A 27,899-nucleotide genomic window follows, 5' to 3' on the forward strand; every position below is an offset into this window, starting at 1 on the left:
AGTTACATTCCTTCCAGGTGCTACCACCCACTTGATCTGTTTTTTAGGCTTGCCTTAATTTGTCAGTGGAATCTTGCAGAGTGACCAGTCAAGTTTTATACACTTGCATAGGTACTATGACACAAACAGCTGCTGCTGTTGATGCAAACTCTTCCTTACTTTCTTGCCAGTGTTTATTTGCAGGAAAGCCAGACACAATGTTGTGCCAGTCAGTGATAGATCAGAAAGACCTTTAAATTGTCACAAAAGGACTTGTAGGAGCTGTTCCCTTGCATTGCTGGGAAAGGAGCAATTGCTGTCAGAAGCTGTTGTACTGGAAATTGTAGTGTATGCTCAGTTTGAGGGACCATCTGCCTGATCTTTTGCCAGAATTACCATCATGGAAACAGGCTGTTAAATTAGTTTAACACGTGCTTTGAAATACTAGTTCATATCAACTTAATACCAATTTACAACTTTCACCAAATAAGCTTCTAGCACTTATAAAACCATTTAAAACTGTTTTAAGTATATATGTATAAACATTTAAAAATAAAATGACACTTTGTACTAATCCCAATTTAAAAAGAAGTTTGCTCTTTCATAAATTCACCATAAATTCATATGGTTAAGGAGCAGCAGATAGTATCTTCTGGGAGCAAGGTGTTCTATGCAAATGCCTCATCACTTGGTGGGGAATTGCATGAGCCAGGGTTATCAATGGACTTGTAACTGAATGGATGTTAAATTGTTAAATTATTGAAAATTGAAAATAAAATATGAAAAAAAGGGAATTGCATGAGCCAAGCCTCCATGCAATTAGAATCAGAATTCATTCATCTGGAGTGGCTGGCCTAGTTTGCCTATAATGCTGAACTAGGATACAGCTGAGATCCAGCACCGAGGGCCTTCTGGTAGTTCCCACACTGCAAGAAGTAAAGCTACAGGGAACCAGGCAGAGTGCCTAATCGGTAGTGGCACCTGCCCTGTGGAATGCCCTCCCATCAGATGTCAAAGAGATGAGTAATTATATATATTTTAGAAGACATCTGAAAACAGCCCTGTATAGGGCTTTTTAAGGTTTAGTGTTTTACTATGTTTTTATATATGTGTACATGAACCTCTGTCTCCAATAGGTCCCCTTCCTCCCATATGGCTAGGAGTAATAACAAATAACAACCCATAATTCAGTTTCACTTTCCGAAACTTGACTTGTGGTTTAAAATATTATAGCTAATTTCAGACAAGCTAACTTCAAACCATGGGTTGTGAAGGTGACTTGCTTAACACACTATAATTTATTTTAAAGCAAAATTTATTGTTTGTATATAATGAAATGACAAAAATCTGGGAATGCAGATATGAATCCTGATTTCGTCCTTCTAACTATGTGGCAAGACAAGAGAGTACTCAGGCATAAGGCATCATTCAGGCTCATGCACATAATACAAAATATGGTTTAGCATTTTGTGTGAACCAGCCAACTAATTCACATTAGACGTTTTCTGTGTTTTGGGTGGAAAGGAATTGTAATACTTATCCACTACATAAAACTCTGTATTTGACTTGAGGAATATAAGAAATCAACCCAGCTTGAGAATGTTGGCCAAACATTAGTAAAATGCAGGTCTGCTTTGAAAGGGCTAATCTGACTGCAATAGAAAGAAATTATAATAATAATAATAATAATTTATTATTTATACCCCGCCCATCTGGCTGGGCCTCCCCAGCCACTCTGGGCGGCTTCCAAAAGAATATTAAAATACTATGATACATCAAACATTAAAAGCATCCCTGAACAGGGCTGCCTTCAGATGTCTTCTAAAAGTCTGGTAGTTGTTGTTCTCTTTGACATCTGGTGGGAGGGCATTCCACAAGGAGGGCGCCACTATCAAAAAGGCCCTCTGCCTGGTTCCCTGTAACTTGGCTTCTCGCAGTGAGGGAACCGCCAGAAGGCCCTTGGTGCTGGACCTCAGTGTCCGGGTAGAACGATGGGGGTGGAGACGCTCCTTCAGGTATACTGGACCGAGGCCGTTTAGGGCTTTAAAGGTCAGCACCAACACTTTGAATTGTGCTCGGAAACGTACTGGGAGCCAATGTAGGTCTTTCAAGACCGGTGTTATATGGTCTCGGTGGCCGCTCCCTGTCACCAGTCTGGCTGCTGCGTTCTGGATTAGTTGTAGTTTCCGGGTCACCTTCAAAGGTAGCCCCACGTAGAGTGCATTGCAGTAATCCAAGCGGGAGATAACCAGAGCATGCACCACTCTGGCGAGGCAGTCCACAGGCAGATAGGGTCTCAGCCTGCGTACCAGATGGAGCTGGTACACAGCTGCCCTGGACACGGATTTAACCTGTGCCTCCATGGACAGCTGTGAGTCCAAAATGACTCCCAGGCTGCGCACCTGGTCCTTCAGGGGCACAGTTACCCCATTCAGGACCAGGGAGTCCTCCACACCTGCCCGCCTCCTGTCCCCCAGAAACAGTACTTCTGTCTTGTCAGGATTCAATCTCAATCTGTTAGCCGCCATCCATCCTCCAACCGCCTCCAGACACTCACACAGGACCTTCACCGCCTTCACTGGTTCTGATTTGAAAGAGAGGTAGAGCTGGGTATCATCCGCATACTGATGAACACCCAGCCCAAACCCCCTGATGATCTCTCCCAGCGGCTGCATGTAAATGTTGAAAAGCATGGGGGAGAGGACAGAACCCTGAGGCACCCCACAAGTGAGAGCCCAGGGGTCTGAACACTCATCCCCCACCACCACTTTCTGAACACGGCCCAGGAGGAAGGAGCGGAACCACTGTAGGACAGTGCCCCCAGCTCCCAGCCCCTCAAGACGGTCCAGAAGGATGTTATGGTCGATGGTATCAAACGCCGCTGAGAGATCCAGCAGAACTAGGAAACAGCTCTCACCTTTGTCCCTAGCCCGCCGGAGATCATCAACCAGGGCAGTTTCAGTCCCATGATGAGGCCTGAATCCCGACTGGAAGGGATCCAAATGGTCCGCTTCTTCCAGGCGTGCCTGGAGTTGTTCAGCAACCACTCGCTCAATCACCTTGCCCAAGAATGGAAGATTTGAGACTGGGCGATACATACAAAGAACTATTTATCAATATGCTAATTCTAGAAGATTTCAAAAATGTCTCATTTTTCACTTGACAATCAAACCTTCATGATTTTGAAAACATGTATTTATACTTCCCCTTCCTCTCCAATAAAAACAGGCACATTACAATTAGTGGAGAAACAGCCAAGAGCTACTCAAGGATTAGAACACAGTAACATGCTGTCAATATTCATAGACTTTTCTCAGATAGTCTGGTAGTTATGTTCACCATGCCCCAGTTTCTTTATAGAATATTCTCTGTGATTCCCTCCCCAAAGTGAACAGATTGAAAAGAGACCAGGAAAGGGACTAATGTTCATGTGTGTGGAACGGAATTTGGGGAAATTGCCATTTTTGCCTAAGACAGGAAAATACACACAGATGCCCCATACCTGAAAATTACAGTGATCTAATTCTAAACTCTGATGCCATGTGCAGAGTTGCCATTCAAAAGGGTTTTTGTGTGTGTGTATCAGCAATCAGTTGTTGCTTCAATATGCTTGTCTTTGTGAATGAGTAAAAACATGTCTAATGGTGGAACATTAACCTATTATTTATATTGTGGAATTTTTAGTATTACTTGTTGATCTTTTCAAATATTTCTAAACTTTAAGTGTTCGCTAAAGTATAACAATCTCACTACGAACCCTCCTTTATTCTGAGGGGTGTCTATATTTCTTCTGAAAAGGAACTTAGCCAAAGTTATACTCTGTGTAGACCCATTGAAATTAATGGACATAACAAAACTAGTTTCAGTTATTTCAGTGGATCTACTCTGAGTTCTACTTTGTTGGATGCAACCTATAATCTTCCCTGGGTTCACATGTCTGCTTTAGTTCTCTTTCTTTAGCATTCTTCCATTCTGCATAAATCGTTGGCGACAAATTTCGACTGAAAAAGAATTTCCAAGGATCTGTATTCAAATTAGCTCTTAAAATGGTTTGCATTAACTTGCAGCTTCTGGTAAAACATGGTGGAGACTTGTTTGCTGAAAATGAAAATAAAGATACTCCATGTGACTGTGCAGAGAAGCAACACCATAAAGAATTGGCACTCAATCTAGAATCCCAGATGGTGTTCTCACGAGATCCTGAAGCTGAAAGCATTGAAGCAGAATATGCTGCTTTGGACAAAAGAGAGGTAAAATAAAATTAGTAATTGGTTACTCTGACTGGAGATGTGCATACTTGGAAAAAGGACTAATATATCAAAGTAGTTTTTATCTAAAGCTCTTGAGTTGTTCCTATTTATAGGGATGGGTATTGTCAAGAATATAGGGAGCTATTTTATACCAGCTCCTTTTTTATTCTTCCATTTGGGCTAGTATTGTCTGCTCTGATTAGCAATAGATTATTTGTACAGCAGAGCTCTTTTACAGCACCTGGCACTTCATATTTTTTTAAGCTGGAGATGCAGAGATTGAACCTGATACCTTCTGTATACCAAGCATGTGTTGTACACCTTTAAAATTGTTTAAACAGTTTGAAACAGCTGTAGAACACCTATGTAGGAAGAGATACTATTGAAAATTTCTCAGCTTCATTGAGGCAAAAAAGCTGTTGGAAGGTTTATGTTGTTTGATCCAGAATATTAGAAGAGATAATAGGCTTTCAGAAGTTAATGGCTTATAAACCTTCAAACTTCATCTCCAGCCTTAAACTAACAAACCGAAGGGTTTATCAGTCTGTGAGCCACAACTCAGTTCTTTGCAGTTTAGGAAACTTCATTCAAATCAATCATATCAGCAAAAAGCCTCTTTATACTAGTAGGTTGGAGCAGGTCAGGCAGTACTTTCTGACATCTGTAATGGCTTTCTGGACAGGCTGGATTCCTAGTGTAAGGGACTGGGAAACCTTTTTGCTTTCACTTCAAACTATGTACTGCCTTTCCCTCCCAACTCCATTCTCCTTTTGCCTTACCTGGAGATTGAACTGATAGCTTCCTCCATCCTGCTTCCTTCATCATGACAAAAAAGAATGACTGAACATGAGATCCTGCAGTATTTGAAGTTCGAAGATTATTCAGTTTTTCACAGTTGGAGGAGGTCTTGCATCCAAATAACTGCACGATCTCCTGTTCAGTTGTCTACTTTATCACATAATGATTGGAAAAGAGCACAAAAATCCAAAACTCAGTTCCATTCTTTCCCAATGAAAAATCCAGGGAGGATAACTTTTAAAAACAGACCCTATGCTTTTTTATATACGAGTATCAAATTTAAGATGTAACTAAACCCAATAGAAGCACTGTAAAATCCTATTTATTTCAGTAACAAAGTTGTGCATCTCTCTGTGTCTCATTCAAATTGCATAGCTAACTTGGGCAAATTTTTTTTAGTTTATAAAAGACTAATACATACCCTTGTTAAGTGGGAACCTGGTTAGCATTAAATGTAGTCTATGCATGTGCTAATGTGACAGAACCTTTCCTCCGCCATTCTGATCCCATCCTGTGAAGCAATTCTTGGTTGACTGTTGAGACAATGTGTAAGGAAAGTGTTCTTTAATATATACATGGGCTGATGTGATTTAGGGTTTTGTCAAAATAAGCACTTCAGATTGCCCCGAGCGTTATAAGAAGCCAATACACACTCTAGAATATTACAAGAACCACCAGGGGCCCACCGCTGTCAATAGAAAAGGTGCCACTTTCTAAATTAAAGACTTATTTCTACTGCTACTTTGCTTTTCTGTTTCCTTTCACAGCCGTATGAAGGACTAAGACCTCAGGACCTGCGAAGGCTCAAAGATATGCTGATAGTAGAATCTGCTGACATGCTTCAGGCTCCATTGTTTACTGCAGAAGCTCTGCTGCGAGCCCATGGTAATCAGGAAACTATATAACATTCAGCCAATTTTAATAACAAATCTTGACCAAATGTATTAACATTTCCTATATGTAAATATGTGCTTTCGTAATAAAAAGAATAGTGTACTATAAATGAAAACGGATAGACTGTCAGGAACCTTGGCCAGGAATGATGGGATCAACAGCCTCTGGATGGCCACAGGTTGGCTACCTCTATTCTGCAGTGATTTTAATCATAAATATAATCATAAGCAGACACATCATCACCAAATCATTTCCATGTTCCTTTTTAACACTTTCTGGTTTTATTTTAAGACTGGGACAGGGAGAAGTTACTTGAAGCTTGGATGTCTAATCCTGAGAACTGCTGCCAACGTTCAGGTGTTCAGATGCCAACTCCACCTCCTAGTGGGTATAATGCCTGGGACACACTTCCTTCACCAAGGACTCCTCGGACAACTCGCTCTTCTATCACCTCCCCAGATGAAATCAGCCTCTCGCCAGGGGACATTGAGACAACTATGGTATGAAGGGTGATCTATACTGGTGTGGGAGTGTGTGTGTGCATCGCTAAAAAATGTTTAATTCTAGTGATAACTTACTGCTTCTGGAACAAGAATATATTTTGTGTGAATAATTGTTATAAAGAAATTGGTTGGAAGTTTAAAAGTTGCACTCCTGCAACATTTCTGGACGGCAAAAAATCTATTACTGATTTTTCAGCTATATGATTTTTCCAGCATATAAAAGAATCAGATGTTGATTTTCCTGAATATGTTTTGTTAAATTTGGTATTTCGCCACTCTTGTCTACAAGAGAAAAAAGCTTTTCCTACTGATTTGTGTTTTCAGGTAGTTTGAAGGGTATTGTGCTCACACTTTGAAGCAAGATGACTCCTTATTGGTGGTAGAAATTTCCATTCCACTTTGTCCAGAACTAGGTTGCTATCAACCTTCTCCACATACGGTTTGCCTTTTTAGCATTAAGTCCCACCTTCTCCTTTGGTGGCAGCATTAGTTTCCCGATGACCATTACAGCAGCTTGGCAAGCCAAGGAGTCAGTCCCTTTTCAAGTGATTTTATGGCCCTCTGTTCTTAATGCTAGAGGCAAAGCCTTCTCCTTCCCATAAGTGTGGACTTCCATTAGATAATAATAATACTAGGCAAAAAAATCAACTGACCATTACTTGAGTAAACATATGCACAAAGGTATCCTATGAAGGCCTACTTTTGCTATGTATAGTGTATCACTCAACATACTCAGTTTAAAACAATTTAAAAATGTACTCAATTATTGCCATCAGTAAGAGTATGGCTATGATCCAAAGAGCTATTAAGCACTCCCAAGAGCTTACATATGTCTTTCTTAAACATCTTTCCTTTGAACTGCAGTCTCCTTGCCATATCAGAAACTTTTTAAAAATGCATTAGTTTCAAATATGGTTTGCAACATTGCATGACGGGTGCTGTTTGAGAAATAGAAGCTCCTCAAACCTCTATTAGACATGCAGAAACAGTATTGTTGTGAAGAGAGGGAAAGAGAGAGATGCCAGAAAGGAAATCTTCATTTAGCAATTTTAAAACGACATTGGATTAACAGTCTCTTTGTGCTCTCCACATCTATGTGAACGACAGTGTAAAGGATTTTGTTCCATCTCTGGTGGAACCACTGTAAGATGGTTGAGAGATGACAGTTTGTGTAAGAAATTGAAGTTGTTAAGTTATTGTGCATTTTGTAGCTCAGATTGCATGAAATTATATAAATTGAAATTGCGGCAGTGTGTTGTGTGAAAATTTCTAGATTTTTCACTTCTGTTATATTTTGTTTCTTAAGCATTCTTAAACTCTCTCTGCCCTGCTTCCTGTCATTTTCCCCAATTTAGGAAACAACATTCTCTTTGTCTGCATTTTAAAGGTCAACCCACTAATACCCAGATAGCTTATACGGAACCTCACTATGTAGGTTTGTTTGCACCAGTCTATAAGATCAACACATCTTTAATATACGAAAGGTCTTTTATAATTATTGGAAAAGCTCTTTTGAAAAACAGTCTCTCTTTTTTAAAGATTCTACAGCAGTAACTGCAGCTGGAACAGATTTGTGCGCAATGATCAAGATACTTATTTTTTTTAAAAAAGAAAAGAGTAGACTAGGTTGTTTCAATATTTACTTTGTTGCCATAGATTGTCATTTATCTGACTTTAACCTAATTATTTAAATGAGGCACCACAAGGATTTTATTGTATGTGTGTGTGTGTGTTATAGCATATATGTTCTGTATCGCTATTATTAATGTACAGTGAAGGCTTTGTACCACCCCTACTGAAATGGGAGGAAAAGTTAGGAGAAGTTGTTGGCAAATGTTATCCTTTGTGTTGAACTGAGGACTAAACTAAATGCGATATTATATTTGTCCTTGCATTTTATGTACAGGTTTTTAAAAATGCAAATAGCAGCAGCTGGTGAGAGGTGATAATTCCTGGGAACAAAGCAGGCATGCAGGGATAATTTAACCCTTTCTCCCCTGATGTGGACCTGAGGGGGGGGGGAAATCCCTCTGAAACTGGTGTATGCTTTGGAGGAAATTACCCATTGATGTCAATGAAGGAACCGACACCCCCCCTTCCCGCCCAATAGGGATTTTCCTCAGTACAGCAGTGGCAGGAAAGGCTTAAATTATCGCTCCACACCTACTATGTTTCCAGTAATTATCAGCTTCTCCAGCTGATGCTATTTATATATATTTTTACAGGGGCACAAAAGGGCAGCCTATAAACGTTCCTATAAATAAAAGATGTGTTTAATATTGCTCGCGTGAGCTGACTTGTAAAAGAATGATTCATATAGAGTTGCTATTTCTCACCTTCACAAATCAGACATCATTATCTGCATATTTAATACAGATTCCTGCCCCCCAACCTGTGATTGACTCGTGTGCGGCTGCTTATATGTGTGGCGCCAGGAAATAAATAGATTCAAACCAAGAAATGGTGGGAAAGAGCTGGAGAGCCCTTGTGGCTCAAGAGGAGACCCTCCACAGAGCCCCAGAAAGACTTCAGTGAGGGTGAAGGAAGCTTCAAAGAAAACAGAGGCACAGCGGAACTTTGTTTAGGTTGCTCAGCCTCCCTTACCAGCAGCTAATGCCAGTATCCTCCAGCTTCCAGCCAGCCCCAGAGCTTCAACTCTAGTTGAAGAAAGAGAGCTGGAGAACAGGAAAAAGGGGCATTTAGAGGGTGCTCCCCACTTAACGTGATGGTGGTGACACAGATGGTGTCTGATTTGTGGAGGTGAAAAATAGCAACTCTATATATGAATCAGCTCACGAGAGCAATGCTAAACACATCTTTGCATTTATAGGAACATTTATATGCTGTCCTTTCATGCCACTGTGTGTGTGTGTATCTCATCAGCTGGGGGTAAATTAGCAGTAACATAACACAAATTGTTTGGGGAACATTTCCCTTCCACATGCTAAATTCTAGTGTATTGGGGGGTAATAAAATCCATTTGGGTTGTTTCAGAAGAATGGCAAAGAAGTTTGCTTCTCTGAATCAGTTTGATTGAGAAAATGATGGGACCATTCTGTGGCAAGGCCCGAGACCAACATGCCAGTGGTGGGCAGGGCCAAAGGCAGAAGTGGGTGGAGCAGGAAATGTTAATTTACATTCTAGCAAGGCAGTAACACACAATGAGGGTGGAAAACAATGTTTGTGGGAGATGTGGCGTGTGGAGAAGAGGTATCTATTAGGAGAGTGTGTGACTTGGTGAGAAACTTGAGAGCCAATGGAGAGTCCTGGAGGCCTGTGTTGGGACCCTGGGCATGAGGTTCCCATTCCTGATCTGTGGTGCTGTAGATTGTGATATTGCCATAGAAGAGAAACTCGGCCACCAGCTGAACATTATAAGAAAACAAGGTGTCAAGTTACTTTTTTGCAGTATGGAATACTTCTATTGCTTATAGTAACAAAAGCAATTTTGTGATATTGCTCCCTACACTCCTTTCTCAAATCTGAGGGGGGATGGGACACTTATATCACAGGATCAAATTTTGTTTGTCCCTGTACATTACCTGGACTCTGAAGACAAAAAAACACTCCACATGCAAAATTCAGTTGGTAGTCCTGAGATTCTTTTTTCATTCCAGGCACTTTCTGTACACAGAAATAAAAATATAAATGGTAAGTGATTGAAATTTGAGGACATTGTTTATTGCTTTTTGGGTGACAGTATTCTAGATTCAAAGACCATGTTGCAGGTCTTTTTCTGAGTAAGATCTGCAACAAAAAATGCACTGCAGGTATAATTTTACTCCCAGACATCTAGGTTTGGATTAATATGCCTTAATTACATGATTTCCAAGTAGTGCTTTATTTCTGAACAAATATGAGGTGTAAGTGACTAACCAATGGATATTTTTGTTATGTTGACAATTGTCCAACTTGGCATCTTGGCATCACAACGGGCCCACTCAAGTGATCAATTAAATTAAAAAAAAAACACAAAACACTTTTCTAAAACATACTGTTTAAGTTTTATTTTTTAAAAAAAGAAGGCTGTACAGGCTACAGGTTAATCATCCCTATTATATAGTATTTGAAATATTTGTTAAAATAATTTTATTCTTTTATCTACAGTGTGAAATTTGCATGTGTAACATTTCTGTATTTGAAGACCCAGTGGATATGCCTTGTGGACATGAGTTCTGTAGAGCATGCTGGGAAGCGTAAGTATATATTTAGGCATCTTTATATAAAAATTGTCTCTGCTGGGGGGGGCGATTATCCTACTTAGTAAACTAGTAGTAATATGTCTTGATTTATTTTTAATGTTGGTTTGTTCATGTCCCTAGGATTCTATTCCAAAGACAATTTAATTTCCATTTTAGATGCTGGCTGTCGTTAAAAATTGCCCCACAATGGAAACATTTTAAAAAATTAAGCAAAGATTGTGTGTCTTCTGTCTTTGCTCTAGTATGAGCCTGAAGTAGACTTGAAGCTTATGAAATATTAAAGCCACTGGGCATGAAGCGGGGAATGTGGAAGTCACAATATTTACTATGATGATGTCTGTTCCAACCCAACAATTATATGATTTTGTGATGTGCCTCAGAACCACTTTATGGGACATTTTGCAGCCCTTACAGGACCAGTTCTGTTTCTGTAATCCAAAGGATCCTAAGGAGTTGACTGTCCCTTATAAAGTCTGACTTAGCTGAGAAAAGAAGCCTAAGGAGAAAATCTGGACATAAAGTGATCTGGCCATGAGATGCTGTTGTCTTGTATTATTAAAGTTAAACATAATGCAGTTCCATCATGCATGTGGGAGAGAGTTTCTTTGGACAGAACCCCTATCCACCTTAGCATGGGGAGATTATCTAAGTCACAGCTACTAAGTCAGTTTCTATTCTAGTTTTTCCTTGAGACAAAAATTGCAGACACACAGTTCTTTCTGTCAGCTTTCCCTGACCAAAATGTTCCACTTCTTAATGTGATATGGTACTTTTTGACTCATGCTATGCACCCCACACAAATCAGTAAAGGGCTGCTAAACCCTTTCAATATATTTTAGATCATTCCTTTTGATACTCCACTGTGTGCCCACATACTCAGAGGCTTCCCTGTTCTGTTCAGTATTGTAGAATGCTCTGTGAGTTGCTGACTCAGAGCCTTCCCGAATACCTTGCAGAGCTTGTAAGGTAGTCAGAATCTCTCTTTACTTACCTGTGAGGTTTAGGCTTTAATAGGTTGATTTTTGCTCCCTAATTTTGGTGGAGTTAATATTTCCTGCTCAAACCTGATGAATATTTTAACAGATTTTTGAATATGAAGATTCAAGAGGGTGAAGCCCACAATATATTTTGCCCAGCGTATGATTGCTTCCAGCTTGTTCCAGTGGAGATCATCGAAAGTGTGGTTTCCAAGGAGATGGATAAACGCTACCTACAATTTGACATTAAGGTAAATTGCCAGCGGCATGTGTCTAAAGTATCCGTCTGAGCTGATTATTCTGACGTCATTAAAAATACTCTTAGAAAGAAATGCATCTAGTATTATAGACAACTATTTCAAGAAATATTATGATTTGTTTTTTGTTTTGTTAAATACAAATTATAACAAATGTTTTTCTGATAGCTGTTGCCCAAAGTGATGGTAGCTTAATGGGAGAAAGGTCACACTTTCACTTAGCCACTATCTTTATTCAAGCCAAAAAGATCCTGACCCAGTAAAAAGAAAGAAAGAAAAAGGTATGAACTATTGAAAACCTTTTTCATGAGTCAACATACCTCTTAAATGTACCAGTTGTGGCTCCTCATATGGTTAAACAGTTTGTGATTTTTTCAACCCACCATATCTGACACTTCAGTCAGATTGCATCTAAGTACTACAAGTAGTTTTCCCATTAGTATTCAGCCCCAATTGAGATATACCGTATTTTTCGCCACATTAGACGCGCCGCCCCATAGGACACACCTAGTTTTTATGGGGGGGGGGAATAAAGGAAAAAAATTATTTCCCCCCCGGCGCGGGGCTGGCGCGGGGGAAGCCCGAGCTTCCCCCGACCCCAGCCCCCAGAACAGCCTGCTATCCGCAAGCCTAGGGAGCCGCGCCATCTCCCCAGGCTTGCGGAGAGCTGTGTGAAGCCCGGGCGCACTCTTCAGTGCGCCCCAGGCTTCGGAATGCAGGCAGCTCTGCGCGACCCTTCGGAGCCCGGCGCGACTTCGCAGAGCTGAGCGACGCCCGGGAGCGCAGGCAGCTCTGCGCGACCCTTCGGAACCCGGCACGACTTCGCAGAGCTGAGCGACGCCCGGGAGCGCAGGCAGCTCTGCACGACCCTTCGGAGCCCGGCGCGACCCCTCTCGTTCTCCAGGCTTCAGCGAAAGCCTGCATTCGCCCCATAGGACGCACACACATTTCCCCTTCATTTTTGGAGGGGAAAAAGTGTGCGTCCTATAGGGCGAAAAATACGGTAGTTATATTGCTCTCCATATCTAAATTTATTCCCCAATTCTAAATGTTACAATCTTACTAGGAAGAGTTAGGCCCTCACAGTGCACCAGTGTCTGTAACTTAATGCTCCACTAATTTCCTATTTGGAGGTGGGGGGTGGAGAGAAAAGTAGGTGGGAACAGGAATCTTTTCCTCCCACCCCAAGACCTCGCTCTCCACCTTTCAGACATTCCTTATTAATTTGTAGATTGTGCCGGATCGAGCTTTGTAAGTTTTTGCATAAAAAATACATGAATGTTCCAAATGGAGTTCTTTGGCTGAGCTTTACATGTTGCTATAGCAAATAACTAAAATTGTATAATGGATAAAATGATTATCTTTTATAGCTATTTTAAGGCCTACACCTGTTCTAAACTGCAGAGTTTTACACCTTCAAATTGAGCTTTGTATCAGTTAGAAGGTCCTGATTGAAAATGGCAACTAATTTCTATCTCCTTTTGTTTTCAGGCCTTTGTTGAAAATAATCCTTCTATTAAATGGTGTCCTACACCAGCTTGTGAGAGAGCGGTCAGGCTAACAAGGCAAGGGTCAAATACAACAGGTTCAGAAGCACTTAGTTTCCCACTGCTAAGAGCTCCCGCTGTGGACTGTGGGAAAGGGCATCTCTTCTGCTGGTTAGTAATGCTTTCTTGTACATGATTTAAACATGATTGCTGATCTTTTTTAAAAAATGAAACAGTGCCGTACAGTCCATGTACGAGCATTAAAATAATTATAATTTGTGGGAAATTCATCTTTGGTTTCATATAGATCTTTGTGCTCACATTGTGAAATCCTATTCTGAATTTTTCATTTCCCTCTTCATATTCAGACTCTTAAACCAATAAGCATTTTATCTGCTCAAAAGCACTTTTTGGTCTTTTAAAATTCAAGATTACATTGATTGGGGGTATAAATCTTTTGCAAAAAGAATATAGTTCAGTTAAATAATAATGGAATATAAGCCAATTGATCCTCTCAGGGTGAGCTAAGTATACATAGTCCTGCTTTTTGGGGGCGGGGTGTGGATAATTTTTTTCTCTGCATATATGAGATATATATTTATATGTAGACTTCTATTCTAATATAAATTCAGAGGTGAAGGAGCACCCAAAGCTGCTTTTTTTTATTTCTAATGTGACAGAATGTTATATTTTCCTTTCTACATTTTTTTTCCTTTTCGCTCTGGCGTTTGTGGCGTTTCACTTAACAAAAAGCATTTTAGAAGATTCTTCATCATTAGATCTAGAGAAAATTCCTTGCATCCTGCACTATATCAGGCTCCTCCATAAACCTATAATTCTGAAATGATGCTATTTTTAGTTGTTCTGTTTTTTGTATGTTGGATGTGTGGCAGATGTCTGAAGCTATTTTGCTGTATTTCCCGTAAAAAAGAGCGAGTCGTGACCAATCTGGAAATCATATTGACACATCTACACCCAGGCACCATCTGGAAGCGATGCATCTTCTGCTCCAGAAATTTAATTGCTTCTTTGAAAACTAGAAAGAATAATGAAATAAGCTCATGGGGTTGTCCTCTGTAGAAATCTTAGTTCCTGATATTAATCCCTATTCAATTAAAGGGCAGGTGGAGTAGAGATGATATACCGTATTTTTCGCTCTATAACACGCACCCGACCATAACACGCACGTAGTTTTTAGAGGAAGAAAACAAGAAAAAAATATTCTAAATGAAACAGTGGATGTATGATTTTTGTGGATCATGCTGTGGCCACAGACATGTGATCTGACAGTGAGTTTGGAGTAGCCCAATGCAAAAATCCTGAGGATCCATGTGGATCCATGCTTTGTAACCACGTTTTAAGTGGGGAGGGAAGGAAAAGCACTCAAGGGACAAGGAGCACGCATGGGGTGTGTGGAGAAGGATGCTGCTAATAATGCTATTTAGCGAGCTGAGTGGGGAGGAGAGAGGGACAGAGAGCCTGCTTGCTTTAAAGGAGCCAACCAGACAGGAGCCACTTACACTCGTGTAAGCGGCTCCTCTCCTCTCCTGCTTTGCTGCTTTAAAGCAAGCAGGCTCTCTGTCCCTCTCTCCTCCCCTCAGCGGCTCTTCTCCCGCTTTGCTGTTTCAAAGCGAGCCACGGAGGAGGGAAGGAAGGGGAACCATGGATCCTCTGCTCACAACTGCAGCAGATCTCCCCCGCCACCCGTAGGCATTCGCTCCATAACACGCACAGACATTTCCCCTTACTTTCTAGGAGGAAAAAAGTGAGTGTTATGGTGCAAAAAATACTGTATTCAGTGACTGTCCCTATTTTTGACAAATGCCTGTTCTCAGTCAGAAAATAGTGCTTAATTAAGTGACATTTTCCCTAGTTACAGAAGACACTTCCTTTTTAAGCTGTTAAAGGTTGTGACAGATATTCTGTTATCTTTATAAAGCACTTCAACGATTTATAATGTTATTGCAATATTAATGCCAGAGCCCTTTCAAAAAACCCTCCATCTCTTGTCCAGCTTGACATTTGCTGTTAGGCAGTACACATGGTCATATTCTAGGGACAGCCTCCCATCTGATATAGTGTGGCCTAGTGTCAAAGCGAGATTGAGTCAAAATGCCTATTTCTGACCAGTGCAATGCCTCTCCTCCCAGCACTTGCAGCCCTAAAATGTCTGAGTCACTAGCCTACTTTTAAGTACATCTTCCTGTGCCAGCTGGAGTCTGGAAGGAGACTGACTGCTGTCTTCCTTCAGCTCTGCATGGATCTCTAAAGCGTCTAAGAAATTAAAAATGACAGAATGCTGCATGAGAGATCCTCACATTCTGCCACTAGGAAGTGTTTGAGGAAAAGGTAAACATACATAGTAATGTTGTTCTACACATACACATGACTCAGAAAGCCTTGAGCAGGACTTGAGAATCCTGATTCATAGTGGTTTGGTCTGTATTCATAAAAGAATGCAACTCTGTGTGAGAGAGAAAGAGACAGAAGAGAGTACTGTTAATATAAATCAATACTCAACTCAAGACTTAGTGGATTGCTAAATCGAATCATAACTACAATCAACAGTTTAAATTACATAAGGGAGACTTCAAAGTGCACTTTGCAATTATGCACCTAAATTCTACTGCAAGTTATTGAGGTTTATATATTTTATGTCATTTATGCCTTGGGGTATTGTTTCTGATTTGTTCTTCTGTATTGCTATCAGCTTTGGAATACCTAGTCATGTTAGCAAAACATATTATCTGATTTTTTTTCTTCCTGAATTAAGAACTAGTATTCTTGAATCCACAGTAAATAATAATAATAATAATAATAATAATAATAATAATAATAATAATAAAAGAGGGAGTTTAATCTTCAGCTTATTAAGCCTTGGATCAATTTTTCAGGGAGTGTTTAGGTGAAGCACATGAACCCTGTGACTGTGAAACATGGAAGAACTGGCTGCAGAAGATAACAGAAATGAAACCGGAAGAGCGTAAGAATGGCCATTATGGTATTTTTGTTAATTTGTAGAAATTCTGTGTTATTATTTATTACAGTATATTAAGTTATGATTTGCACAATGGGCAGCTTGGCCTCCTAAGGGGAGTGTGGACAAGAGTAAGGGTTATAGCTTAGTGGTAGCACAGCTGCTTTGTGTGCAGAAGGTCTGAGGTTCAATCTCTGTTATCCCCAGGTAGGACTGGGAGAAAACCCAGTCTGAAACTCTGGAGAGCCATTGCTCGTTTGCATGGGAAATGGTGAGCTAGATAGACCCATAGTCTGTCTCCTAAATCAGATTATGTAAGTGATGCAGACAAACTGTAGTTTCTCAAACCTGCCTAAAATGAAATGGCATTAATAATGCACAGGTAATCAGCAAAGAATTTGAACTGAATTTTGACAGGTTGGACAGAGTTCCCTGTGGTGTTTAGTTGTACATTTCCATCTTTGGGGAAGCTGAGCTTCAAAACTGAGAGCATTGAGTTTCAGTTTTTGAGAATGTAAACTTAAAATCCATAGTCACACCAAACAACATTCTTTACTCTGACTTCTGACACTTGACCTATTCCTGTGATTGTAATTTATTATAAACTGTTTCTAATGTTGTATTTTAAATTGTCGTGATCTGCCCTGGGACATTAGGGTAAAGGGCAGGTGTTTAATAATAATGATGAAATAAACATGATGTAGACTTGGTTGATTAGGGTACAAGTAATTTCTAAGAAATTGAGGGAATTTAAAAATAAAATGTAAGGGGAATGCAACATTTCAATTACTCCTTATTAATCTGCAAAATATACTGTTCCTTGCTGGGAGTTGCAGTGATTAGTATGCTTTAATTTTGTGGGATGTTTTATGGAAATAACAGCTTGTTTATAATTAGTGGGCAAACTTATAAAGAGATATTGCAAAAGCTTGCAGTGAAAATGTTTGTGCATCTAACCTTTGGACTGTGCATTATTTTTAGCATTTGTTGTGGATATTTGTAGTACCAGTCTCATAACACTGGTTTATGAAGAAATTTGAAAATCTTTTTCACCCTATAATAAGTGCTCAGGATGGGTTACAGTGTATTTAAAAATAGCCTAATTACATACTTGGAAAATTTAGAAAATGCAATGATGAACTTGCTATTAACACACTATTACATGTACGAAACCTTAATGTTATTTTTTCTTTTTCACAGTTGTGGGCGTTAGTGAGGCTTATGAAGATGCTGCCAACTGCTTATGGTTACTCACAAATTCTAAACCATGTGCCAATTGCAAATCCCCAATTCAGAAGAACGAAGGCTGCAATCATATGCAGTGTGCAAAAGTAAGCAAAGAGTCAAAATAATGCTACAGTTCATATAAATATAAGTAGAAATGTTTACTTCATGCAATGTCTTAAAAAATCCACAATATCCACTCTGGTGATCAGTATTTTTTTTTTGTTTGTTTTTCTCATGAAATTTTATTGAAGCTTTTTCATAAAACAACACAATAAAAACAAACTAATCTAATAAAGAGAAAAAGAAAATGCAAAGTCTTCTCTCAAAGGTAGATCTTAAACCTTGTCTCACACAGAAAGGGGTGGACCTTCCAGCTCTCACCTTGGGAGCCTCCCTGCTGATCAGTATTTTGCTTTATCAAAAGAACTGCCTTTGTGTTGATTGCTCGATGGTGTGAGAAAGTAGTTTTTCTTGCAGTCTTCACTTTCTTTAACAGGTAACATCCATAGCACCCTCACTTCTTTTTGACAAGCATTATCTGATGTATTAATTTATCTATTTCGGGTTGTATCCCATGTTAGTCATAATCAGAGTAGACCCACTGAAATTCATGTACCCAAGTTAATTTAAGTAGGTCTACACTCAGTAACGCGGGTGGCACTGTGGGTTAAACCACAGAGCCTAGGACTTGTCAATCAGAAGGTCGGCAGTTCGAATCCCCGTGACGGGGTGAGCTCCCATTGCTCAGTCCCTGCTCCTGCCAACCTAGCAGTTCAAAAGCACGTCAAAGTGCAAGTAGATAAATAGGTACCGCTCTGGCGGGAAGGTAAAAGGTGTTTCCGTGTGCTGCTCTGGTTGGCCAGAAGCGGCTAGTCATGTTGGCCATATGACCCAGAAGCTATATGCTGGCTCCTCGGCCAATAAAGCGAGATGAGCGCCACAATCCCAGAGTCGGTCACGACTGGACCTAATGGTCAGGGGTCCCTTTACCCTTTACCTTTACTCTCAGTAAAACTTAGTTGGCTACGAACCTTCATTATTAAATTCCTATCATGCACTTTCCTCTCCAAACAGAGATGTTTCAAACAGCTAACAAAAACAGATCTAAAAATCATATAATCATTTAAAATTCAGCAATATAGCAAAATAGCATACAGCATTAAAACAGCATATAAACCAGAGCTTCCATAATTTAAAAAAAATGCATTGCAGTCTAATCAGCAGTAAATTCAGAAAACCTGTTGAAAAAGATATGTCTTCGGATGTTGAAGGCAATGGAAGGCACGAGATTCTCATCATCTTAAAGAACTGGCTGATTCATTGGAGAGGAGAGGTAGTCCTTTAAGTATACTGGACTCAGGTATATAGGGCTTTAAAAGTGCAGGCATACCTCAGAGATACTGCAGGTTCGAATATCACAATAAAGCGATTTCCCAGTACACATAAAAGTTATGTTTACACTATACTGTAGTCTTTTAAGCCAGGCCCACTAGCTGCAGGGGCAGTAGGGGAAAAATCCAGCTGCAGCTCTTTGAAGCAGACAGGCTGCCTGCAGCTACACTGCATCCTCATAATGAACAATATCTGCAAAGCATAGTAAAGCGAAATGAAACAAAACGAGGTATGCCTGTAATGATTAGCACCTAAAATTGTACTTGGAAACCAACAAGCATCCACTGCCTCTGATACTGTTGCATACGTAGTTGCATAATTCCACTATTTGGCACTGGTCAAGATTTTGGCAATAGCAGTCTGCACTAACTGTATGCAGGCCACTTAACCATAGAACTATGGGGGTTGCATTGAGATAATCCTCTGAATCATGTTCCACTTAGGGTCAAGCTAGACATGGAGTTTTAATTGTATGAATGCAGTTAACGCACACATTTTTTGTTATGTAAATAGCAGACATGGAGAAACCAATGCCAATAGACCCTTTGAATAACTGTGATGAAAACACAAATTGTTGTTTTTAACATTCTAGGTCTCCTTTCAAATCTTTTAACAGAATTGGTTTAAGAAATTAGCTCTCTTTTTCCTTTTCAAGTGTAAATATGACTTCTGTTGGATTTGCCTTGAAGAATGGAAGAAGCATAGTTCTTCCACTGGAGGTTATTACAGATGTACTCGCTATGAAGTCATTCAACATGTAGAGGAACAGTCCAAGGAAATGACAGCAGAGGTAAGAAGCTAACAAATACTGAGGAGATACAGAAGGGTAATTATCTTTGCCTTTCTTCTTCAGCTTTTTAATTTGTGCAGTTATTTGATTTTTAAACTTCAGGTATTTCACTGCTAACCAGAGTAGGGTCCAAAAATACGTTCACCTTGGCCATCACACCTCCCTCTTCTAGCATTCATTTCTCATCTCCAACTTCACACTGTGCTTCAGAAAGACTTGGAAGCACAGCATAAAGTTGGACATAATCTCCACTTCTCCCCTGAGTCTGAAATTTGCACAGGAGGCAGAGGGCATTTACTCTATGCTTTGGAGACAATGCAATCCTGTGCATGCTTATTTAGAAAATGGTAAATTGCATTGTGTTCACTGGAGCTTGCTGCCAGAAACATATACAGTGGTACCTTGGTTCTCAAACTTAATCCATTCCGGAAATCTGTTCCAAAACTAAGGTGCACTTTTTCATAGAAAGTAATGCAAAATGGATTAATCCGTTCCAGACTTTTAAAAACAACCCCTAAAACAGCAATTTAACACGAGACCATTGATCCATAAAATGAAAGCAATAAACAATGTACTGCAGTCACACAATCAATCAATCAATAGCTGAACTGGGTTCCACACAGTCACAAGAGCAAAACAAAAAAACTGCAAAAACAAAAACACAAAATAAATAGCAAAAACCGACAGACCTCAGCGTAACACTCGAAACAGAAGTGTGGCACTCAAAAAAGAAGCATAACACTCGAAACGGAGCACGTTCAGCTTCTGAAAAAAGTTCACAAACCACAACACTTACTTCCGGGTTTGCAGTTTTTGGGTTCCAAGTTGTTTGAGTACCAAGGCATTTGAGAACCAAGGTTCTACTGTACATAGGACTGGTACCTGTTTTCTAAAGTACAGCACAAGCTCCTATCAACCATTAATGGTTTCGTTATATAGTAAAATTCATGTTAAATTGCTGTTTTAGGGGTTGTTTTTAAAAGTCTGGAACGGATTAATCCATTTTGCATTACTTTCTATGGGAAAGCACACTTTGGTTTTGAAATGCTTTGGTTTTGGAATGAGAACCAAGGTACCACTGTACCAGGAAATGCCTAAGAAGCTTCCTAAAGTTTGGAACCCTTTGGGGGTTTTTTAAAAAAATGTTTAGGTCTGCTTCACACTTTCTGGCTCCCATCCCATTATGGCCTTGGTAGCATAAGGATTTGTAGTTCAACATGCAAAGCCAGCAAATATATCTACCATTGCCTCGCTACAGAGCTGCGTACATGGCCACTGCAATTTCCCTGGTTAGGGAACCATCTTTGAGAGCCACTGTGATAATGCATATTGCAGTGGTCCTTTATACAACTCCCACGTGGAGCCACCAGTGTACGTACTTGATGCCCCTGTACAGGTGTGACCTAGCTGCAAGGCTGCTGGTAGCTCAACAGGCTCCCAAGAGCTTGATGTACTTCAAGAAAGCAGCATCTTCACCTCACCAATACCTTGCATGCCCCTGCTGTGAAACTTCTGAGGGCTGCCTCAGAATGGCAGAAGGAAAAGCAGCGGAAAGTGGCTGGGTGGAATGTTACCCACCCAAGGATACAACGTAAGGCAGAAAAAAACGGGCTTAGGAGTTTGACTTAATAACGCCAAAGTGCATTTTGACTTGTGAGATGTATTAAGGTATATTTACAGCTGGCTGATTTGTTCATACAGTATTCATCACTATGCTGCTTGTGAATAAAGCTCTATTATTCACATTTTAAATGGTTGATTGCCCATTTCCCTTTGCTCATAAATGTTACATTAAGATAAAACTAGCAAGTCATTAATTTTTTTTATCTTTCTTTCCCGTAATTATTTTCTAGGCTGAAAAGAAACACAAACGATTTCAAGAACTTGATAGATTTATGCACTATTACACAAGGTTTAAGAACCATGAGCTCAGTTACCAAGTACGGTTGGAAATAGTTCTATAAAATTATTTTCCAGCTTTATTAGTTCAAAACAGTGTTTTCACTTTTAAAATTCTTATCTTACTTTTAGTTAGAACAGCGCCTTCTAAAAACAGCCAAAGAAAAGATGGAACAACTGAGTAGAGCTCTTAGTGGACGTAAGTGTGCTGAGTTTATGTGATACATTCGGGTGCTCAGAATAATGTGTGTACACCAAAGCCTTTCAAAATCCAATTTATTTCTGGCCACTGCTTTTGTCCTTATCAAACTGAGCATTGGTGTGGCTTGATTTACTTTGATTAATGGGTGAACAAACAATACATTGCAGTATATGATATGTGCTTTATGTCTTCTAATCTAAATAAAGATATATTTTCTGCAATACCAGCTAGTATCTTCCCCAATCTACTTGTCATACAGTTCCTCTCTGATACCAGTCTGTTGCTTCCTTTTCTTCATTTATCTGTGCTGATGCTGAAAAGCAACAAGAAACTTTAGTTTCATGTAGGATCTCTTCTCTTGGGGAGTTAGTTCCTACCCAGCTTTTCCATCCTTGGCTATTCAGATCTGTCTCTTATCTTGCACACTTTCTGATTTTAGTAGAATGTGTTCTATATGAAATGTTTTTTCTCCTGTGAGTGTAAGATGTCCTCACATGGGACTGCAACTGCCCCTAGCAACTGAAGGCAGGAACACAGAAGCTTCAGAGAACATCAGCAACCTTTTTCAGCTGTGGGCCAGTCCACCGTCCCTCAGACCATGGGTGGGCCAAACTATATTTTTTTTGGGGGGGGGATGAATGAATTCCTATGCCCCACAAATAACCCAGAGATGCATTTTAAGTAAAAGGTCACATTCTACTCATGTAAAAACACGCTGATTCCTGCACCGTCCGTGAGCCGGATTGAGAAGGCAATTGGGCCGCATCCGGCCCCTGGGCCTTAGGTTGCCTACCCCTGATCTTACTCCATCTGAAGCCCTAAGTTCCTTCCTGCATTTGCTTGAAGTGGTCTTTATAGAGTGCACTGTCCATCTTCTCTGTGTGCTCATGCTTGTATTTTGTAATTTCAGTGGGACTTCAATGTGAATTTCTTTTAATTTGGACTAATGTGACTATGCCGTCTTGTGAATGCAGAAATCTGAATGCAGTCAAACAATGGACATAGAGCTTTTTCTGTTGAAATCTAGATTAGGATTTGAAAAACAATTTTGATTTTGCACAAAACATTATACTCTGTTTAGAATAAGTTCTGCTGTCGCTGAAATAGTCCTCACATCAGCAAATGGGAAACAAAATACTCTTTGCAATGCCTGGATTTCTCTTGCAGCTGAAGGAGGTTGTCCAGATACCACATTCATTGAAGATGCAGTACAAGAACTCCTCAAAACTCGTCGCATCCTGAAGTGTTCTTACCCATATGGATTCTTTCTAGAGCCAAAAAGCACAAAAAAAGAAATATTCGAACTTATGCAGGTAAAGGAGGCCCTTGTGTTAGTGGCTTCTGTGATTCATTTTTTACAGCTGACTAGTTGTATATATTGAATTGATATTTTCTGGTGATTCTTACTTGCTTCCCAGTAACTTCCTCTAGATTTGCATTCTTAAGAGCACAGCTCAAAGATTAAGCAGATATGTACTGTATCCTATTGGCTTCAATGAAGTGTTAGGGTGAAATACTATGCATACTTACCTGGGAGTAAGTTTTATTGAACTTACTTGGGTTTCTTTTTGAGTAGGTATGTATAGGATTGTACTATTAAGCAGATGTTCAATTCTCCCATGGAAATCAAGGATCCTTAAAAGTGCCTTTAGAGTGTCATATTGTTGTTATCCATTTTAGAAGTCGTAAGACTGTGTACCAATGAACAACAAAATATTTGGTCTTAGTGTAATGTGTGCTAAAAATGTCCTGCTCTAATTCCTCTCATTCTTCTGAGCAGAGATGGCATAGATAGGATGTCTGGCAGGCATTAAAATTTGATGGAGCCCTTCTGGAAGTCCAACTCCCCCCCCCCTCTCTCTCTGTGTGTGTGTGTGTGTGTGTGTGTGTGTGTGAGAGAGAGAGAGAGAGAGAGAGAGAGAGAGAGAGAGATCGTGATCTTACCACTCTGGGAAGAAAGCCAGAGATGCATTCTGACTTGTTGGCTTAGGGCACCTAGAGCAGATGCTGCAAAACTCAAAAGCTTCTTCCCAATTTACTTTCAGGTTTGCTCCACTTTATAAGGAGCTACTTCAGTGATCTTTTTTTCCAAAAACTACCCACTTTAGTGTATTTTCAGGGTGGTGACCAGGGCAGCCTTCTCCTTTACAAAGCTCTTAAAAAATTGAGGCTCCCTTTGGGCAGTACACATTACTGCCATTGCGTACTCTGTGAATGCAGCTGTCACTTGAGGTGCACTTAGTGGTTGCAGGCAAAATCGCTGCTCAAAAGAGAAGGGCCCTTCACAGGGGCCACCCACCTTTGGAATCCTGTTTTTTATTTTGCCTTCACCAAATTGTTTCCCGTTCTACCCTTTGCCACTCTGTATTTGGTTCAGGCTTTTAGTTTAGCTCTTATTAATAATTTCTTTGTGTGCCTGTCCTCCTGTTCAAAAATAGTTTTACATTTCCCCCCTACACTCTCCCAGCCTCAGCTGCAGGGGGAAAACTATTTTTTCTCCTTGCCCTCATGATAGGGCAGAACTACTTAAAAGCATCTCAGGCTACCCAAGCAGATCCTGTCGTCTCTGATCTTATTCTGGATGTGGGGAATGTGAGGTGGAGGAACCTGACTATTACCATCTCTTTCAGTACTTTCACTATCTGCTTCTCCTATGTAAATTGGTGGTGGCTCTGGACCTGATGCCCACCCCTTCAACTTCCAGGGCAGCTGCTTTATGTCTGAACTTTTTGCCCAAGACCAGAGTGGTAAAATTAACTGTGTTAATTAACACTGTAACTGAGTTGGATACACAAAAGACATGTGGCCATTGCCAACAAGTATGATGTGTCGAAGCCTTCAATCATGGCTTGGGCTGCCTGAGTCTGCTTTCTGCATTCATGGTACAGTTTGCCTGAGCTTTTTAGTCATTACTGTTATTTTTTATTTAGAAGATGGTATTATTGCTTGTTAGTTAGTGTTGGCTGTCACTCTCCTCTATTCTGTTTCTTTTTCCTTGGCTTGTCATAATAGAAAATTGAAGGAGTTTTGAAGATTCTCTTTTGAGAAGTAATTCTCCCTTTGACCACTAGGTGGTGGTCAAGTCCCACTTGGGGTCACCTCTCTGCATGCATAGAAATCCTGTTTCCAGGCAAGAACCCAAATGGTCTTTTTTGCCACCCTGTTAGAGTTAGCCACCTGTATGCAATTCTCTCCCAAAATTGGTTCAGCTTAGGCAAGTCCCACTGTTTCCTGGCTTACTCCTGCATGCCACCCAGAGAACAGAACATTGGGCATTTACCATTAATGTTCCTTCCAGGGGTTATACAGGAGGAAGCCAGTTCCATCACTGACTCAGGTAGGTGAGTGGGTCATCTTTCATTCAGTTAAAACTCACCAGTCCTTACATCCTTGTATTCCAGCCATGCTCCCTAAGGAGGGAGTTTTATTTTTCTTCAGACTTTTTCTTTCAGGCTGAACATTTTATGCTCCAAGTCCAGCTTGGTTATGAGCAGAACTAGGGTAGAGCCTCAGGAATCAGAATAGCCAAAACTATGCAATGTGATCCACCCTGTACTAGGCCCCATTAACCCACTTTTTCCTGGTTTGTTCTTTCTTGTCCCCATGGAAATAACATGTGCAGCAAGTATCCAGAGTTATGGTTTCTTGTCCTGTAAAGAATTTACATGAGTATTTATTTTCTGATATAGACAGATCTTGAGATGGTCACTGAGGATCTTGCTCAGAAAGTGAACAGGCCTTACCTTCGTACTCCGCGTCATAAAATCATCCGTGCAGCCTGCCTTGTACAGCAGAAGAGGCAAGAATTCTTGGCCTCTGTGGCCCGAGGAGTTGCTCCTGCAGATTCCCCAGAAGCTCCAAGGCGCAGGTAACCTAATCATAACAAAGATCTGTATGGCCAAAGAGGTTCACCTGACAGCCACTCGGCTTGGTAAGCCTGCCTTAAAAACTCCTCTGCTTAGCCTTCAAGTTGTAGTGCAGGTAGTCCTGGTAGGTTTGCTTTGCAGAATTCATTTTTAAAAATCTATTATTGATGCTTCCCCACTTCCCACCTAACAGTTTTAAAGGGGCAGCGGTGGGGGTGTGGTGAGGACACAGACATGTGCTTGTGGCCAGAATTGTAACAAGGGAAAGATTTATACATCTGCTAGCTGGACTGAGGTCTGTATGTGCAGTGCTACTCCTCTGAAATAAAAGGCAGGAATAACTTTTTAAAAACACCTCAGCTTACTCTTGTAAGCTTCTGGTTGGCAAAAGTTTTTTTCTTGACTGCTGATCTTTTTACATGGATATAGTAGCATTGTCGGTAACAAGGACTAGCAAGTTCTAGTTTCCCATGGCTTTTGAGAAAGGATGCTCCAGCTGCACTTAACAAAAAGGAGGTGGTTTGGAGGGAAGGACACAAATGTTAACACCATTGCCCTTGAAGTAAAATTCCAGAAAGGTTGCACAGGACAGCCCTTGAAGCTGATCAAATGAACACATTCGTTTTTGTACTCAGTTTGTTGGAGGGGGGTGTTCACAATTTATTCTAGTATTCTTTAACAAAGTCTGTTTAATTTATAGCTTTGCTGGTGGAACATGGGATTGGGAATATTTAGGATTTGCATCCCCCGAGGTAATTTTTTGTCACTTTTAATTAAAATGTGTATTATGGAAATTAAGATGGAATTTCACTTTGCATGATTAGCTTCCTAATGTTGTTGCAAACTGCACCAAGGTTTACAAGGTCTGGATGAGCTTTCTATTTTTGCTGCTTTACAATAGAAGGAAATATATTTAATTTTATATATCGTGGTAGATATACAAGGTAGCTTACACCCTAATCCTCTAGCTCTGCTTCAGCTGTGTCCCAGCAAACAGTGTGACAACTGTCTCAGCTAAAGAAGCATTCTATCTACGCCTGTTTGATATGGGAGAGGCATCTTGCTCCATGCTCCTGGTATGCCCCACAGAGGACCTTAAGGTCCATGAATAATCATAGTTTAGAGGTCCCAGGCCCTAAGGAAGTTAGATTATTCTCCACCAGGGCCATGGCTCCGACCTGGTGGAATGCTGTGTCATGAGACCAGGGCCCTGCAGGATTTAACCTCCTTCTGCAGAGCCTGTAAGACAGAGCTATTCCGCCTGGCTTTCAACTTGAACTTAGCCTGATCTTTTATTCCCCTTCCTTCCCCCTCCCTCCCCTTTTTATTAAGATTATCCGCTCTGGGATCCCACAGCTAATTCTCCCCTGGTCTCCATGCTGGCCCAAATAGGACTAATTTAGCCAGCTAGCCCTCATGATCATCTAATGTTTATTGGATGGATTTCCCCCCTAAATTGATTTTTCAATTCTGAATTTATAGTTATTCACGTTTTATACCATATTTTATGCTATTTTTGTTGCATCAATTAAGTGTTTTAAATTTGTTGTTAGCCGCCCTGAGCCCTGTTTTTGAACCGGGAAGGGTGGGGTATAGAAATAATAATAATAATAATAATAATAATAATAATAAGGGAATGTCCTACACTCCTCCTCCTCATTGTCAAGGGACTAAACCATGAATAAAGTTTTCATGGGCCTAGAGGAACCATGCCAGTTCTGTAACACGAAATACCTTTCAGTTCCTCATTCTGAGTTGGCTCTTTGATCAAGGCCAGCGATCAGTAATGATCTATATTAGTCTGGTGCTGGCACACTGTTTTTAATTTCCCTCCCTTTTTCATTCCTCCTAGCTGTATGTATTTAAGCATCTTCCATTTCAGGGAAATGCAAATATATGTGAGTGCAGGCTTGTACTTGTAGTGAGACACAGGCATCTAACTAGAGATGTATATCTCTTTAGTTTAAATTTTATACAAAATTTGTCATCAGCTGCAAAACACGCTGAGAAGAAATAAATATAAAACTTAAAACCACATCAGATTGATCTGAATAGGTTAATTTTACATTTTGTTCCTTTTGCAGCCTCTGTTCCTGCCTCAAGTATGAAAATCCCTGAGTTAGATAGGTTTTCTACACCTAGTGTGTGATGTTTGGTTTTTTTTGTAAGATCCACACATTTCTGCATATTTCCTTTTCT

The 27,899-nt window shown here is 40.2% G+C and overlaps 1 protein-coding gene across 5 annotated transcripts in view; it reads left to right on the top strand.

The window, feature by feature from the left end:
* The window catches only part of ANKIB1 (ankyrin repeat and IBR domain containing 1), a 54,654-nt gene that overhangs the window by 20,049 nt on the left and 6,706 nt on the right, over nt 1-27,899 (top strand). For 4 of the 5 annotated variants that reach the window (XM_079948427.1, XM_079948426.1, XM_079948430.1 and 1 more), the window contains exons 4-17: nt 4,047-4,229; nt 5,795-5,912; nt 6,213-6,421; nt 10,532-10,620; nt 11,710-11,854; nt 13,352-13,518; nt 16,242-16,348; nt 17,525-17,655; nt 19,599-19,733; nt 21,587-21,673; nt 21,765-21,831; nt 23,002-23,147; nt 25,524-25,702; nt 26,401-26,452. In XM_079948427.1, the coding sequence (XP_079804553.1) occupies nt 4,047-4,229; nt 5,795-5,912; nt 6,213-6,421; nt 10,532-10,620; nt 11,710-11,854; nt 13,352-13,518; nt 16,242-16,348; nt 17,525-17,655; nt 19,599-19,733; nt 21,587-21,673; nt 21,765-21,831; nt 23,002-23,147; nt 25,524-25,702; nt 26,401-26,452 (1,815 nt within the window). The remainder of the gene's footprint in view (nt 1-4,046; nt 4,230-5,794; nt 5,913-6,212; nt 6,422-10,531; nt 10,621-11,709; nt 11,855-13,351; nt 13,519-16,241; nt 16,349-17,524; nt 17,656-19,598; nt 19,734-21,586; nt 21,674-21,764; nt 21,832-23,001; nt 23,148-25,523; nt 25,703-26,400; nt 26,453-27,899) is intronic. The other variant, XM_079948428.1, reaches the window with a different exon arrangement.

The sequence above is a fragment of the Podarcis cretensis genome, assembly GCF_951804945.1.
Source record: "Podarcis cretensis genome assembly, chromosome: 12".
NCBI lineage: Eukaryota > Metazoa > Chordata > Lepidosauria > Squamata > Lacertidae > Podarcis > Podarcis cretensis.